This window comes from Nyctereutes procyonoides, unplaced genomic scaffold (assembly GCF_905146905.1).
Source record: "Nyctereutes procyonoides isolate TBG_1078 unplaced genomic scaffold, NYPRO_anot_genome, whole genome shotgun sequence".
NCBI lineage: Eukaryota > Metazoa > Chordata > Mammalia > Carnivora > Canidae > Nyctereutes > Nyctereutes procyonoides.
The window spans coordinates 34228470-34246426 of NW_026575146.1; the positions used below are offsets into that span (position 1 = coordinate 34228470).

The 17957-nt window shown below is 37.8% G+C and overlaps 1 protein-coding gene across 1 annotated transcript in view; it reads left to right on the plus strand.

The window, feature by feature from the left end:
* Nucleotides 1–17957, plus strand: part of LAMA2 (laminin subunit alpha 2) — a 586660-nt gene that overhangs the window by 482517 nt on the left and 86186 nt on the right. The window contains exon 42 of the mRNA XM_055309905.1: nt 10440–10542. Coding sequence (XP_055165880.1) covers nt 10440–10542 — 103 coding nt within the window. The remainder of the gene's footprint in view (nt 1–10439; nt 10543–17957) is intronic.

Genomic DNA, 17957 nt, shown 5'->3' on the forward strand with positions numbered 1-17957 from the left:
TCATGATGCACGCATATTTTATTTCCTTTTCAATTGAAAAGAGAAGTGGGAAATTTCTAGCGACAATCCCCTGACCTAGCTTGTCTCACCTGGAAACTCACACCCCCTGGGCCACTCATCGCCAAACCTTACAACGATCTCTTGTCCTTCTCTGTCTTGATAACCCCACTATCATGCTATCAGGCGATCGACGACTGCAGGGTGTCGTCTGTTTCATTACTGCGGTGATGCATGACACAGAGTTCCCTTAATTGTATCCTGTCACTCTCCCTCTCGCCCATTTCCCCATGTAGGTGGGTTACCATGCTTCGATCCTTCACTGTTGTCTTTTTTCAACATGAGTGATCGTGCTTGGAGCTTCATCTCCTGTCCGGTCAGTGATGCACGCCCCACGTGGTGAGATGCAGACTTTTGTGCCCTCATCCTGCCTGTGGTTCTCTTTCTCACCTTCCTCCTCCCAATTTCTACCCCTTAACTTCCACAATGTCATCTCCATAACATTTGTATCCAGCGAGGGCAGCCGCTGTGACTGGGAGCTCTTCCTTTGAAGCCCCCCTCGGTTGTTCCCAGCGGGGCAGGTGCGGGGCACTCGGGGTCGGTGGCCATTGCTCCGCTCTGCTCCATAAAAGGACTTGCAGGGCATTTTCTGTTTCTGTTCTCCTGACTCACTCATCCTCTATCTCACCTGTTGTTCCTGAGGCCTGGCCACCTGCAGACAGTGCGTGCCTCCTTCCTGGCCCTACTGAGCAAGGTGAGGGTACAGGGGTTGCAGCAGATTGAGGGGGCGTACAGGCCTAAAGACCCATGTTGATGTGGTGACGGAAGGTGTCTGTCCTGCCGAAGTGAAGATTCCTCTGCTGAAGTCAGACCCTTTTCCTTACACCACCATACTTTTAATTCCCTGCACGCTTATCCCACTTTATCTAGTCTCTTGGTACTGTTTCCTGAAAACAGTGTCTTTTCCTCAAACTTTGGATTTAAAAAAAAAAAAATCTTCTCTTTTTTAAAATTTTATTAAAATTCAAGGTAGTTCACATAGAGTGTAGTCTTAGTTTCAGGGGTAGAATTTAGCGAAAATTCAGATTTTAAGTAATCCGTATTTCTGAGGCATCTTTTGCTTTCTTCCTATATTTTACTTCCTCATGGGAAGGGCACATTCGAGGGTCTCCACTACCCCGTGTGGTGGCTGGATGAGTCAAAAAGCATCCCCACAGAGTGAGATGCACCAGGGCACACAGCGTGGTGAGCAGTTGGCTGGCCAGTTGCGATGGCCCTTGGCACAAACGCTTGGGTCAGATGTGGGCTGCACCGTGCCAGGACCCCCGGGCTTTGGCAGATGCCCACTTTCTTGCAGGCTCTCTGTGGGGCACAATGGGCTCCCGTGCTATTTCACTGCTTGGGGACTGTGATGTTTTGTGTTCTTCCTACTTGCTTTTTCCAGAAAACAATGTCTCCAGAATTAAAAAATGTAAGCTTATAATAGACCCCTCGTGGGCAGAAACCTGGATCACCACAACTGACCCCCTGAGTATTTGACTTTTTCACTATTTCTCACACAGTATTCCATGATTTCCATATAGCTAACACCTGATACACGGTAGCTGCTCACTAAATGTAAATTACCACCTCCTGTCCCCAAACGCTAATGGCAGGAATCTAGAATGGCCAGGGTGCGTCGGAATTCCAGAATTGACTAGATATTTATATTGTCACAAGATATAGGAAAGTTGAAGAGAGAAGACAATTTCAATGGAAGAATATAATCACTTCCCCTATTTAGAGACAATGTCTAAATACCTGTTTGAATATAGATGTCATGTGGGAATTTTTTTAATTGGTCAGAATCAAGGTCTAGTGTTGTGCTGGAATTTCTAAATCAAGCTGGGAAAAGAAGACAGCAGGATAGTATTTGGGAATTAGAAGATCTACCTTCAAACTGAGTGAATTGTGTGATCTCTTCTGACCTCTCACTTCACTTGATTCTTATGGTAAATATAGTTCCTAGAGCCCAAATCTTTTTATCTGATTTAGCATTCAATCTACAACTATGTAAGATCATTTCTTAGTCTTCATTGACCTGGTTACAGTACTTACCAGAGGTGCTCAGGAGCTACTTATCGGTAAGTACGAGGTATTAAGCATGTTCACATTTAAATTTTTCTCTTTTAAAAAAAAAATAAAGTAAAATAAAAATAAAAATAAAATTTTCTCTTTAAATTTTTTTAAAATTTTGATGATATGTTTAATGTACTAAATGTGTAAACAGAATTACAAAACATAACACACAGGGTAATCAGAGATCATTAGAATTCTAACCTTTCTGCAAACCCATAATAATCATGTGTTTTCATTTGTCATACTAATAAAAATAATACATTCTTTTACCCAGATAATTTATTCTTTTCCTTTATTATAAGTTTTCCTTTCTTTCCTATTATTATTCGTTCCTTTAATAATATTATTCCTAATAATTTCTTCTTATTTATTAGTTTTTGAGTCCTTATAATAGCAAGATTCTTTGACATCATTGCTATTGGTGTATAAATCATAAGGGTAAACATGGTGAATCTTGCAGTAGTATGATTAAACATTAAGGCATTTCTAATGAGTGTTTGTTTAGAAATATGGCATATCTTTTCTTCAGTCTGTCTTATTTAGTATTTGCTCTGTGTAATTGGATGAACCAAAATACATAAAGAATACTTGCAAGGTCATTGTTCAGTTTTTATTTCCTACAAAAAGGACTGTGCAAATATTAGCAGAGTACATATTGCATTCAAAAGGCTCAAGAAAATATTCTGTTGGTCAAGTTGTACACTTTAAATCACATATGCCTTGTATTTTATTCTGTCAACCACTGCTTAAAAGTCATTCAAACAAGCAGTTTTGACTTCTCATTAATATCTACAATCATTGGAATTTAAATTTTACACCCGTGTAGTATTAATGGGAAAATGACATAAACCCATAATTGATATTGCCAGTTGAATCTGCCAATAAGATTGGTGAGCATTTTTTCTCCATCAGCAGTTCAGTAACTTATCTAACAACTGAGCAATTCACACAATAGCAAATAGAAAAAGTCAGGGCCCAAAAAAAAAAAAAAGTGAGACTCTTAAGTCACCTAGAAAAAATATTTACTCTATATGTAAAAATAGTGTTCACCAAGCCACCCTGGTTTTAGTGATTTTCTCTGTGTATGATATGTTCACTAGAGACAATAATACTTAAAAATCTATTGGAAACAAAGAAGCAAACTTCCATTTTATGATCCAGCATTAACATATTTAAAGATTCAGGGCATAAGTTTGTGTCATCACTCAGCAACATGGCAACTTTTTGCGGTGATGCTATAATGCAGCATAGGTAAGAGCCGATTTCATTAAAGGCAGCTGTGTTCTCAGACTCACTATTTAGGAATTCTACCAAGTTCAGGCATCAGTAGGTGACACCCATGCTGCGTTGGACTTGGGACGTTAACTGGAAAAAAAAAAAAAAAAAAAAAAAAAAATATATATATATATATATATATATATATATATATATATCATGGCCTCTGGGAGTGTTCTCCAGCTCCATGAATAAATCAGGATTTCTCATAGTACCTGCCCATTCTAGCCCCCGTCCGATTGTTCAGTTCCTGCCTCATTGCAGTGAGCTAGAGGCACCCATAACCCATAGGTGCTGGAACAGGGGCTGCCATGCTGTAATTAGTGAAAATCTATTCTCATTTAGTTATATATTTTTAAATCCCTTCTTGATTGTCCTTCTCAGTGTTCTCAACAAGCTGAAAGTTCACAGTCACAAATTCTAAACTTGCAATTTTGAGGATTCCTATCTTATCCAAGTCTCCTGTCTCTACTCACTGGCTTCCAGTCTTCCACGGAGACTCCTCTAAGACCTCTCCCATCTTAGAGCATAGTGTTCAGGGCCCGGATCTATAGCCTTTCAACAGATTTCCGACCAAGGCCATCTTCCTGGATTGTTTGTTTCTCACTTTTTATTTATGCTTTCATTTTCATATTCTGTAGTATTTTTAAAAATACAGTCATATTAAAACACCTTTAAAACCAATGTATAGTGATTTCCTTATTTCAAGATTGCCTATGATCTCTTTTAATTGTTACAAAAGCAGTTCATATCTGTTATAGAAAAGTAGAAAACACAGACAAGCAAAGGGAGACAATATACAATTTTCATAAGCCCACTGAACACAAATGATCACTTTTATAATGTTATTGATCTGCACATACCTTTTCCTATGAAAACACCTTTTTTGCAAATGGGTAACTTTTACATAACTGCTTTGTAGCTTGATATATTATCATTATCTAATTAACATCACATGCACATTTTTTCAATGTTCTCAAAAATTGCATCTTTTACAATGTATATAGGATTAGATTCCACCATTTCTTCTGAGAATTTATTTTACTCTAGTAAGAAATTTCTCCCTGATTTTTAACAACAGTCTAACAAACCTGAATATAAATTTCTTCTGATTAACACTTCATACAAACACATTGCAGCTAATCACCAGCCTTTACATATATCCCTGCACATTCTGAACCACTTCTTTATTTTAAAAAATTTTTAAACTTAAAATCATTTAAGTTACATAATATCTTTGCATATTATCCCCTTTGGAGATATGCAAGACTTCTAAAATAAATTATTTCATAAAGAGGGACCAATGGAATAAGTCATAAACCATGCTGATGAATTTTCAATCACTTCTCTAACAAATAAAAACAAAAGCAAAAAGAAATCTCTTCCATCTGTCCTTAGAGCCAACTCTTTCAATGAATTCAGAAATTCTATCTCTAATAAAGTAGTTATTTGAGGACCACTTAGAAAAGTAATAAAAGTATAATATAGAAGGTAATATAAATGTCTCTCTATCAAATAAATAAATAAAATCTTTAAAAAAAAAGAAGGTAATATAAACAACAGCTTTTAAATTTGTTTTTTTTAAAAATAATAAATCACCGGGAGACAGGAATACCATCCTATTAAGCTTAACTTCAGGTCTCATATTCGCATCTTCTTCTCTAATAGGGCCTCGTCTGACAACAAAACACTGCCATATTTCCATGCTCTGTTATGGTAGTAATTATTTCTTTATAAGGGATTGTTTTGTTTGTCCTCCACTATAGTTCTAGTAGGAAAGGCAGACTGTCCCCGTCTCTGGAGCTTACTGTGGTGCTTGAGACAGCTAAAAATTTGTGTTCTGTAAATCAATCAATTCCCTCATCTATTAGTCAATGACATGATACTTTAACAAGAGTTACTATGACTATATAACCAATAGTAGGAATAAGAACACTAACATGTATTAAAAACCAATTAAATCCCAAGCCCTCTGCAAAATCTTCGCAGACTTTAACATTTCATTTTTTTCTGTATCTTTCCTTCTCTAATAATGTCTTTAATGATCTCATATTTTCTGCAACTGATTATTAACTAATAAAAACAGCAGCCTACATATAATATTTTACTATGCATGAGATATTTTAATAAACATTTTTATATAATTTATATATATACATATACACACAGAAAGAACTTATTACTTATAAAAATGCAGTTTCTGAAAAGCAAGAAACAACCTATCTTGCCACTCTGAGAACCTCATTTATATTTCACATATGCCGTAGACACAGCTCAGAAACTCAGATGCAATGCTTATGAATATGTATGAAGCATAATTAGCTTGGAAAATGCTGCTTCATCACCTGTCCTGATATTGTTGATGTGCTTCGGTGACTTACTAAGCAGTGTTGGAAAAGGAGCTCTCCAAATTCCAATGAGCTGAAACAGTTCCGTTCATCCATTACATGTTAGTGTTTTTCATTCTGTTATCACATGAAAGGCTTGTCTTCCAAACCCGGGTTGGGGCTGCACTGTTTATGACTGACACTCGTGTGCCATCAGCCCTTGAATATTTTGGAGGGCTGCTTGAAACATTGAAACCTCTTATTCCTCCACGTTCCTTGAGGCCCAGACCTCTCCTCTCCACTGCCCTTTCCTGAGTGACAGCTCCCTTTTCTATTACAATCGCCGACTGGCGTCTCCTTTTCCTGCCACACACCTGCCCGGTTCATCTTCCCGGACTAAGGCTCTGACCATACATTCTTGTTCAGAAGCTTTCAATGGCTCCATGTTCCTTATTGCCCAGTGTTTTCAGCCTGACACTCGAGCTTTCCAGAAACTGACTCTAGTCTACCCAATAGCCTTCATTCTTCATATTGCCCTAAACTCTAAACTCTAGAGTCCTTTGCAACTGAAATACTTGTTCTGCTCTCCACACACCAAAATTTCCTGCCTCCTTCGAGCAGCTGCATGGCTCAGTCAGTTGAATGTCCAACTGATGTTAGCTCAGGTCATGATCTCAGGGTCCTGAGATCGAGTCCCTTGTTGGGCTCTGCACTCAGCAAGGAGTCTGCTTGAGGATTCTCTCCCTCTCCTTCTGCCCCTCCCCCTACTCATGCTCGCTCACTCTCTCTCTCTCAAATAAATAAATCTTTGTTTTAGAAAAATCTCCTGCCTCCTTGCTTTTCCTTTCCTTACCTGAGCAAGGAATGGTTGACTAGAAATTCAGGAAGAAATTATTGGCTTCCTGAAAAATAGGAAAGACTAGATGCTTGGGAGCAAAAGAGAGAGGTGATATCCTCAATTCATAAATGCAGGAAGACAGGAAATTAGGAGCAGGGAAGTCTATCAGCAGATGGACTTCAGCTATGGCTAGGTCATGTTGCTGGATAAAGGCGCCAAGGTCCAATGGAAGATCAAGAAGTTGATAATCAGTCAGATGAGTCAGAAAAAAAATCAATATCCAGTATCCAATATCAAGAATAAAAGGAGTAGGGCAGCCCGGGTGGCGCAGCGGTTTAGCACTGCCTGCAGCCTGGGGTATGATCCTGAAGACCCGGGATTGAGTCCCACATCAGGCTTCCTGTATGGAGCCTGCTTCTCCCTCTGCCTGTGTCTCTGCCTCTCTCTCTCTCTGTCTCTATGAATAAATAAAAAATATTTTAAAAAATTAAAAAAAGAATAAAAGGAGTAAAGTCAGACAGTAAAGGGTCAAAAAAGGGGAAATTATTAAGGACTTTATATCAGAAATTCAACAATCTGAATGAAATGGACAGATTCTTTGAAAATTACCAACTACCAAAACTCACAAATAATTTGAATGTCCATTAAAGAATTGAATTTGAACTTAAAAACCTTCATGTACACACAAACACACACACACCTCACACTCCACATTCCACACACAAATTCAGCCCCAGATGATTTCACATTTAAAGAAGTAATACATTCTTCAGAGAATTGAAGAGAACAAAATATGTCCCACCTCATTCTATGAGGCCAGTATCACTCAATACAAACCATAGATATTACCAAAAAAAATTAAAGATCAGTATCCCTCATAAACATAGATATAAAAATTCTTGACAAAGTTATTACAAATCAAATCCAACCATTTATTAAGATAAACTACAAGCTAAGGGAATATATTTGCAAATTACATGTCTGATAAAGAATTCGTATCCAAGCTATGCACAAATATCTTTCAAAATTCAGTAACAACAAACAACTCAATAAAAATTGGGCAAAAGATTTAAACAGATGGAAAAGAAGCACATGAAAAGGTGCTCAAGATTATTTGTCACAAAGAAAATGTAAATTAAAACCAAAATGATATACACACCTATTAGCATGTCTAAATTTAAAAAGACTGACTACATCAAGTACCAGCAAGGATGTAGGCAAATGGAACTCTCATACACTGCTAGTGGGAATTTGAAGTAGCATAAATAATTTGGAAGACAAGTTGGTAGTTTCTTGAAAACTTAAACATATCATCTAGTCACTCCACGTCTATTCACTCCATGAGAAATGAAAGATACGTCTATATAAAAATTTATACACAAATGCTCCTAGCAACCCGATTTAGAATGGCCAACGCTGGAGATAACCCAAGTGTCCATCAAGACATTTAATCAAGAGGTGAATGAATAGAGTGGGGCATAGCCATTTAATTAAAAGAGGATCACATATTGATACACGCACAACGTGAACAAATGTTGAAATAATTATGCAGAGTGAAAAAAGCCAGACAAAAAAAGAGAGCAAACTAGACGAGTCCATTTATATAAGATTTTATGAAATGCAAATTAATAGTGATGGAAAGAGGAGCAGTGTTTGTATAGAGATGCGAGGAAGTCAAGGGGGGTGGAAGGGAGAAATTTAAAAGAAATGGATTGTCCCCCTACCTTGATTGTCGTGATGGTTTCACGGGTGTCTATATGTCAAAACTTACCAAGTTGTAAATTTTAAATATGTTTCTTTAAGCTTCACTAAAACTGTTGAAATGTGTAAAAAGGCAGACAAAAAAATGTGAAGAGTGGTCACCACTGTCTGTAGTCGCTTCGTTTTCCCAGCTCAGACTTCCACCTCTTTCCATGGTGTCTGACCCTTCTCCCTCTTTTCTCTCACTTCATTTCATTATTTTCTTCCTTGCAGCAAATCAACTTTCTCTCCCTCCTTTACCCCCATGACTCACTTTGCATATCCAAGATTAGCTTTAAAATTTTGGTTGTTAAATGCTTGCCAGAACATATTCTTGTAGAAAGACATTCACATCTCAAGGCTGCAGAGAAAGCTATTTTTCTTTCTTCCTGCCTTTTCTTTCTTTCTTTTTTCTTTCTTTCTTTCTTTCTTTCTTTCTTTCTTTCTTTCTTTCTTTCTTTCTTTTTCTTTCCTGCCTTTGTCTAGTTTCGTCTAGTACTCTGAGTGACCCACATCATCTGGGTGATTCAGGATTGTCAATACCAACATTAGTTATTTTACTACAGTGATACTGGCATCTACTGAAACCTACTTTACCCTTTCCAAAATGATTTGGACTCCTGAGCTTCAAAATCTTTTCTCTACTGGATAATTTCTCTTTCCTCATTGTCAGATAGGTTGTCAGCTATCACTTTTGCTGTTGTCATGTGCCTATTTGGAGAATCTGCATCCTTCTTTCTTTGTAATTTCCTTCTTTTGATCCAGAAAACCTGTAACCAGAGGAGTAAGAATGGCACCTAAATCCGGAACAGATATAGAACCTGAGTAGGTAACTAAGGCTTTTTTTTTTTTTAGTAAGTTACACTGGATTTGTGCCATCAGTAGATGCTCTTTTTTTTTTTTTTTTTTAGATAAATGACACCATGTGATGTTAGTGTACCTAGTTCCCAAGGAAAACTATAAGACTAGGGATTTCTGTATCCTCAGTTGAAGAAACTGTCCCTTTTCCATGGAATAATTGTCTGAGGTTGTCAGACAGCTCTTTTTGCAAGTGCTCGCTATAGATGCACAATGTCCTTTTTTATTTATGTAGGATGCACATGTCCTTTTGTAGAGATCTTAGTTCTATAATCAATCTGTTCTGTGAACAGTAGAGCTGTTAGCATAACACCTGAAAATAATTTTTTTCAGAACACTCACAAGTTCTGTGATCTCTCCCAGTTTAATGCTCAATTAATGTGACTGATAAAAAAAAATTGTGACAGAGGCACTGCAGGGATCTTCTGGAGTGTTATGTCTGGAATAACCTGAATTCAGCGTTATAACTTCGACAGGAAGTATTTAGCATTCTCTAGCTCTTCTTGTACCTGAAATACTTTTCCAATTTAAGTTTTACATATAAAATCCCCTTTGATTTATCTCTTGGTATAAATGTATTACGTGATGATTACTGAGAAGCAAACACTATTAAAGTGGGTGCTTTAAGTTAAATGTTCCCTTCCCCATATCATTCTGCTATCTTTGTGTCATCTTTTTGAATCCAAGCCTCAACAAATATATCTTTGCTAGGAAATGATTGTTGCTCAGAGATTATTATTTAGAAGAGTTTGTTCTGCTGGAGTCCTTGAAGACGTGTTTTTAAAAGGAGCATTGATCTTCCTAATTTGAAGGGGACAGGAACTGTTCCTCCACCTGTTACACAACTGAAGTAAAATGTGCTTAGGGATACAGTCAGTAGATGTGTCCCGTTCTCAATTTGTTCAACCGTTCCATAGCATTTAATACTGACCAGTGTTGGCCTTGCCTTGAGCACCTACTGCATCTCTTGGCTTCCATAGTATGACGCTCTCCTGGCTTCTCTGTGCCCTCTAGAATCTCAGTTTCCCTGCCACTGCCTCTTTCTGTATCTACCCCTTAAACGGTAAGATTTCCAGGTCCCAGGTTCTGTCCTAGCTCTTCTTCTCCTCTCCCAATAAACAGTCTCTTGACTTTCATCATCAGTATGTGCTGATAATTTCTAATTCTACATCCACAGCCCAGAATGCTTTCCTGAAAGTAAACCCTGTATGCCAGCTGCCCGTTGGATACATCAACTCCATAATTCTCTGGTTTTAGATATGTGACACTCCTTTCTCTGTCCACAGGCAACAGGTCCTCAGGGTTCATTAAAGGAAGGTGCCAAAAGCTCTCTTCAGAAAAGCTTTGGGATTCTTAATGAAGCCAAGAAGTTAGCAAATGCTGTAAAAGGTTAGTGTGACCTCCCTTTGTTATTATTTTCAGGTTAATCATAGTTCTGATTGGTAGGATATTTTATTGTGGCATTATTTCACTAGGATTTTTACGATGGTTTTTATGATCTGGATTTAATGCAAGTAAACTCTCTCAGCAGTTTTATGATGTTTTGTCATCACATCTCATTTTACATTAGGTAATGTTTCATAATTTTTAAACCTAATGTATATAGCATCATTTCACATGTATTAAATTATAGTGACTTCTAGATTAAAGTATAACAAGTTTTTAAGAGTACCAAACCCCACTTGTTCTGGCTTCAGAAATGGCAGTCACAAAGGAATGAATTAGGCAGATGTAGTATAAATGTCCTTATGAAATTTTCAATTTGTTAGTGGTCACATTTCCTAAAAAGTTCTCATGCTTTTTAAAGACATTTTTCTTGTATTTTCTTCCTAATTCAACCATCAAAGTCCATAAAATATCTACTCCAATCCATTATAGGTTTTGCATTAAAAATGTATTGCTCAATATAGCGGCTCTCCAGGTAAGCCATTATATTTATTATTTCATTCAAATATCTCCCATTTCTCTCTGCAGCCTCATTCCTTGCCATTTTCTGGCTTGCATCCATCTCCCCAACCTTCCTGAAATATTCATGGTCCTTCCAAAACATACTATTCTTCCAAGCCTCCATATTTCAGAGTGTTAATCCTTCTCTTTGGAATGCCTCCCCATCTTTCATTCTTTTTCATAGAATTACCTTTTACCAGACCTTCAAGATTAAGCTCAAATGTCATCTTCTCCAGGAAACTCGACACCCCATCTGAACTCCAGGCCCCTTCTTACTGCCTCCCTTTTTCACAGACTTGTCAATCTGCAACCATGTACTTAGATTCCATCGTCTTGAGGACAGACACGAGATCTTGTTTTTAACTTTGTATTGCTAGTGTGTAATATCACAGTGACTAGCTCAAATCAGGAAATAAGTATATTTTTGAAAATAGTGAAATGATACTGGTCTTTCCTAACCTTAGAAAAGTTTTTTAAGCATTTATATTTGTCATGTTTAAAACTAATTGTCCATAGTCTCCAATAGACACGGATAGGACATTACAACTGCTGTCCTCAGTATGGATGGTACTTTGAGAGTAAAATGCTTTGGACTAAGTGTCACAGGTGAAAAAAAAAAAAACCCTGTATACATTATTCTGTGCAGGAACTTACTCTTATTCTAACCTGAAGAGTAACTAGAGTCAAGACTTATTTTCCTCTTGGGCAAGTTGAGTTGATCTCATTACTTTATGGCCACTCTTTCCCATCCAATACCTTTGCCCAGAGCTAGTAGGGATTAAGGTGGAGTGAGTGAGGTTAGGTCAAGCCGGTGTAGGGTCAGATCCGATTTTATTTAAAAGTTTAATATTTGTGTATCATTGCTCTTTTTTTAATCCATTTTGGATTAAACTAAAAAATAGTTTTTTAAAATACTGCATTAAAATATTTTGAGAACTGTTTTGGTGCCTGTTTAAATTGTACACCTATGGTGAATGTGTGAGTCGCCTCATCTCATTCCCTTGCCTCTATTTCCCCCAAATCCTGCCGTTATAAAAATGAGGAAAGAATTCCATTTTCAGAGATTTTTTTTCCAAGAAAAAATAGAAATCTGAAGACAGGCCTGGTGGAAAGGGTTAGGAGACAAAAATGTTCATTAGTTTTAATGTCTTTTTTTGTACTTCAGGTAGTACATTATTTAAAGTAATGAAAACCCACAAACTACTCAAGTAATAATTTCTCCAAAAATCCAAGCCAAGGCTCTGACGGAGATGGGAATGTTTTCTTGCTACATTATGACATTCTCCTGATTTGTGGCCAATTACACAAGTTATAAAATGGCTGTTAATCAGGGAAATGCCATATATTACCACCAGGAACTGCTGAAATAGGCCCTACAGAGCAAAACTCTTGACAGCAGCTATTAAAATAGAGATTTAGTCATTTCCCTTTCTCTGGAGCCTGGAGTTAGAAGGAATAAAAATGGTGAGGCCAGTCTACCCTCCATATTTCTAATTTGTTACTTGGTTCATTTCAGTACAATCCGGTGAGTTCATGCTTTAGACACGAATGACTTAGTGCTGCTCTCTGCCATTTTTATGCTGTCCTTGCCTTGAGGGAGTCTGAACTTGCCAGGAGCAATTTGTTTTGCTTTTTAATTTTTGAATATACATTTGTTAAAAGTCAATTTGCCCTTGTACACAAATGAAATTTAAAACTAGTCTGCACTGCACTGATTGAACGTCTACGGAGGAAAAAATCATTTCCTTGATGGATATGGAACTTGGGACAAATTGATGATCGGGAGAGTTCAAAGATGAATTAATACCAGCAGATGAATTAATGCTACTTTGCAGATTGACAAGAGAGTTTGTCAATCAAATAGCCTGTTGAGGTTCTCATGGAATGTGTACAAGGCATGGAATGAAACAGGAACAGAGGATGGTATAAAAGCAGCCTAAGAATGCTAAGATTTTACAATTATATGCTTTATCTTATATAGGATAAATTCTCAATACCATTTACTTCTTAATTTATCTCTGATTTTTGTCTTTGCTCAAATAAGTGAAATCATCCAGTCACTTAGGAACAAATAGATAACATTTCTGTAACCTGGATGACATGTAGATGAAATAAAAAGATCAATTCTCAAACCCAAAAATACCAACTCGGTGAATTGTATGACATGTGGTGTAGTCCAACACAAACAGTACCAGAATTATCCCAAACATTATCTTTTATCAAATTAATCAATACTTTTTTTTCTATACTATGATCCTCCAAACACTCAGGCATTCAGTCCAGACGAGCCTATCAGAAAGGTTTTGCCTTCATCAATATGATATAGTTGCATTGACTAACCTGGCAAAATTCTATTATTCTTTTAGATCAGGAAAAAAAAAGAATAAACAGGAATACTGCATGCTGTTAAACCAAAGAATAATGCAGGAGTTAAATTTTGTTCAAAGCATTCTTTCATTATTAAAGATCTACTCTTTTTGACTTCACATATTACCATTTGCCAGAATCAGCTTTTCTAAAGATAGGCATGTGAAAAACAAAATCTGTTCCATTGACAAAAAGCAATTTTGGGCTAAATGGATGGAACCAAGCTTGGATCCCCTAGCCAACCATAGTCTGGAGAGCAAAACAGCCTTTTTCCGTAGATATTGCTGATTCCTCATACAGACCTGAAGTTCCTCCTTTGGCGTGTGAATAGAGAAAATCAAGATAATAAAACCAGGTTGAAGCAGGTTTAGGAGTTAAAATGAAAACTGACAAAGTAGTGGCAAACATAGAATGGTAGGAACTATTGGACCAGACAGTACTTGTCTTACTTAAAGGTATTCAAATACAACTTCTTTTAGAATACCTTGCTGGCCAAAGCAAAATGAGCCTGCAGGGCCACAGCCGGGCTTCAGAGCTTGTCCGGGTGGAACCATAAGCCGGTTTCAGTGTCTAGTCATTTTAGTTTCTGGTTACACCGGCTGAAGAGAGGATTTACCTCTATCCTAGAATCTTAAGTCTTTGGAGATCCTGCCACTAGACAAGCCCCCCTTCCCTCCTGTTCTCAGACTTCTTACTATGACCCTCTGTCTAGCGGGAGGAAGAACACATTCAGAGGCAGCTGACAGTTATTGAGGGCCCGTCAAGCGCTGTGCTCATGAGGAACAAGACCAAATGTGGCCCTTTGGGATCAGGACAAGGTTTCTCAGTAACACGCCTCCCTATAAACCTGCCAGTTGAATGATCTCAGAGGTCCCCATGCACAGTCACTCCAGTAGGCAAAAGAGATGGTCAGAGAAAGGGCATGTCCCAAACCTGTGACAGTAACTAGAGAAAGGGAAGCATAGGACTAAAGTCATGAAAGAGGGCTTAAAAATAGAAAAAAAATGGCAAGACTGGGCATAGCAACCTCATCAAGTCAATTGACAGGAGGCCAGGGACAAGAATTGGGTTCTCACTTTCCCCCGGCTTCCTTCCTTCTGCAAAGCATCAGGTTCCTGCCCTGAATCATGGGGTTGACTTAAGAGGCAGACTCTTTGGAAATCTCAATATTTGGAAATATTAAGAAGTCAAAGGACTGTAAAGGTGGATGAAAAATTATAATAAAGTGACTTGAGGGAAACTATACCTTGTATGTTCCTAAAATATCCAAAGATGATAATATAAAATGTAATATGATTAAAATTGTATAAAGCTACCATATATTGTGTAATTTGGTAAGATTGGCTGCCTCTAGTATGTAGATTTGAATTCATTTGAAGAAACACCAATAATCTGAATAGACCACATTTGTATCGTGGGACCAACCCTGTAGCCCACATTAGCCTGACTCTGAGGCTGATGCTTTTACCCATTGCTGGGCAAAAACACTGGGCTTCTGCCATAGTTGAGAAGGTGCCATAGTTGACCCAGTGACATTTATGATACTAAAAAATGCTTGATAAAATGATGAACACATCATTGGGTGGATGAACACCCTAGTGTAGTAGAAATCTCTCATTACCAGGAAGGTCACAAGCAAGATATTTTATATGACCTCATGGTGATCCCTTGCTTCTTTCAAACTTTCTGCTTCAGAACTACACGAAAACACTGCAAGATTAACCTGTTCTCTAGTTCAGAGGGTGCCTCGAAAATAAAACATGAAGCATGTTCATAGCAAATGAAAAGTATATGGATTAAATTCTTCGTTTACAAAGAAACCCTAAAGAGAGGATATTTCATTTTTGGTAAGGAAGCAAATCATAAGTAGTAATGAGTCCATCAAAGTATTAGTTCATAATAAGGCAAATGTCATAGTAATCAAGAACTTCATTGCAAAATATTAGCTGGATGGCAATTTGACAGTAGAGTCCATTTTACCGACCCCTTCAAAATGTATAGCTGTTCTGTGATTTTCACCCTTGTGAATGAGAGATTGTCTCGAGGTGTTGGTTTGTGCCTAAATAAGAAATAAAAATTGCATTTGAAGAACTTACCTCGATGAGTTTCAATGATCAAATAGAACGTTTCATTCAAATCTGTAAAATACACTCTTTTTTAAAAAAGGTTTTACTTATTTGAGAGAGAGAACTCATGAGGAGGAGGAAGGGCAAAGGCAGAAGCAGGCTCCCCAGTGAGCAGGGAGCCGGATGTGGAGCTTGATCCCAGGACCCCGGGAGCATGACACCCCGGGAGCATGACCTGAGCTGAAGGCAGACACTTAACCAACTGAGCCACCCAAGAGTCCCTAAAAAAGTATTCTTATATTTAGTTGAAAACTGTTTCAAGGTCATTAAAAGCTGGTAAATGTACCAGGGCAATCATCAAGCCGATATGAATTATTTTGTTACCAATTACTGCCTGTCATAAATCCAGTACTTTCTCCTATATCCACAGATTTATTTCTCACATCAGTCATATGAAGGAAGATGCTATCCTCATTTTATGCATGTAAAAGGGGGTATAAAAGGCACATGAACCCACATCTCCCACCGCTAAGTCTTACAATGATTTCATGGCACCACACCGCCTTTTTAATGATGAGAATTTGGTAAAAGAAGATATTATTGATGATGAAAGTGATAACCTCACAGCTTTATTTTGAGATATTACATAACATCCTTCAGAGTTGCCAGTTCTCATTTAACTAAACTGTAATTCGTATTCAGCACAGCATCAAGACCATGGTATATGAGGGGCGGCCGGGGGACTCAGCAGTTGAGCGTCTGTCTTCAGCTCAGGGCCTGATCCCGGGGTCCCGGGATCGAGTCCCACATTGGGCTCCCCGCAGAGAGCTTGCTTCTCCCTCTGCCTGGGTCTCTGCCTCTCTCTCTCTTTCTCTCTGTCTCTCATGAATAAATAAATGCAATCTTCTAAAGAAAAATAACATGGTAAATGAGTAAACGCATACTCTGAGTGGAAATGACTTATTCCTCTGTCTGGTGATTTTCATTTTGAATGTGTCCACCTTATACCGTGTCAGCGGATAAACAACAAAGGGAAATGACAGCATCAGGAATGTCCACAGATGACCCTTTCTACTCTGCTGCTTTCTCTCACTTTATGAGCTCTGTCTCTGCCAAACCCATTTCTAGACATTTGTCTTCTAATGTGTGAGGATGGGACTTGAAAGGTTAGAACCAAAGCTGGAAACGTATGTGTGTGTGTAGGCTTTGAGGTTTGGCAGGTGTGATGCCTAGAGAAAAGATAAAGAGAATGTCTTCACGAAAGCTAGGGGTACAAGAGCTGAAGGCCTGAGAGGAAATCCCATAAAATGTCGCTGTGAATTATAAATTGGATCCTCTTCTTGTCCTCCAAAAGTTACAACTAAAGAATTGGGTTCAATGTTCTTTAACTATTAATAATTCTGTTTCTTTGGTCAAATTACAGTTCGAACGGGGCCAAATGCAATCGTCCTTACATGTCAGCTATAGATACACTCCGCCTCATGTGTCTTTCCATTTAAAGCCGACCTTGGATGCTTTGGATGCTTATTTTTCAAGCTTCCCATTGCTATAGTTGGGCAAGTTTTCCATTTTGAAATCTGCGGTACTTTTCAGTACACAGCTTCTGCTGGCCTAATTCTACGGACAAAGCCACAAGGTGTTTAGATTTGGTTTTGTGAAATTCCAGAAATAACTTCAGAAAAAAAAATGATCAGAATGTAAGAAAGGATACATCAAATAGGTGAAACAGAAATCAGAGTGCAATCAGAATATTGACCTTCTGACTTCCTAGTACAGAAGGCAGAGGATCAAAATCCCTGCTTTGGAACTTGAGACACAGCACAACAATGTCCTTCGGATCAATCTTTCTTCTGAATAATTAGCCTAATTGTTCTGCTGGTATTTGCTATTCAAATGCATAAAATAGCATAAGCCAAGTGCTGCCCTTTAAATTAACATTTCTTTACTGTACATGAAGATCGTGCTTGCCAGAACATTTTGAATGCCCCATTATTTAAAAAATCAAATCCAATCAAGAAGCTAAGAAAGAGAATTTGTACTATTGCATTTCCTTAATTGATGAAGACTTCCAAGCTACTATCAAAAGAGCAGCCCTTCATTCTCAAGGAATTTATATGGCAGGATCCCAGTCACACTCAGGCCAGCTCTCCCTCTGAAAGCACACTTTCAATAACCTACCCAAAGACTTTATTTTAGTAGAAACAGGGAAAATAACAGAAGTACTAAAAGAAAGATGAATCGTGATTGACAGAGGAGAAAATCTAATTACTTGGCAAGTATACTTGGAGGCACTAGAATTGAAAATAATAACATCTTAGTGACTGAAATGGACATATTGATGTTTTCGAGCCATGCTTTGCTGGGATATTTTATGCTTTGTTTTTCAGTGATGTCAGGTCTTTGGCTTGGAACTTGAAGGCTGAC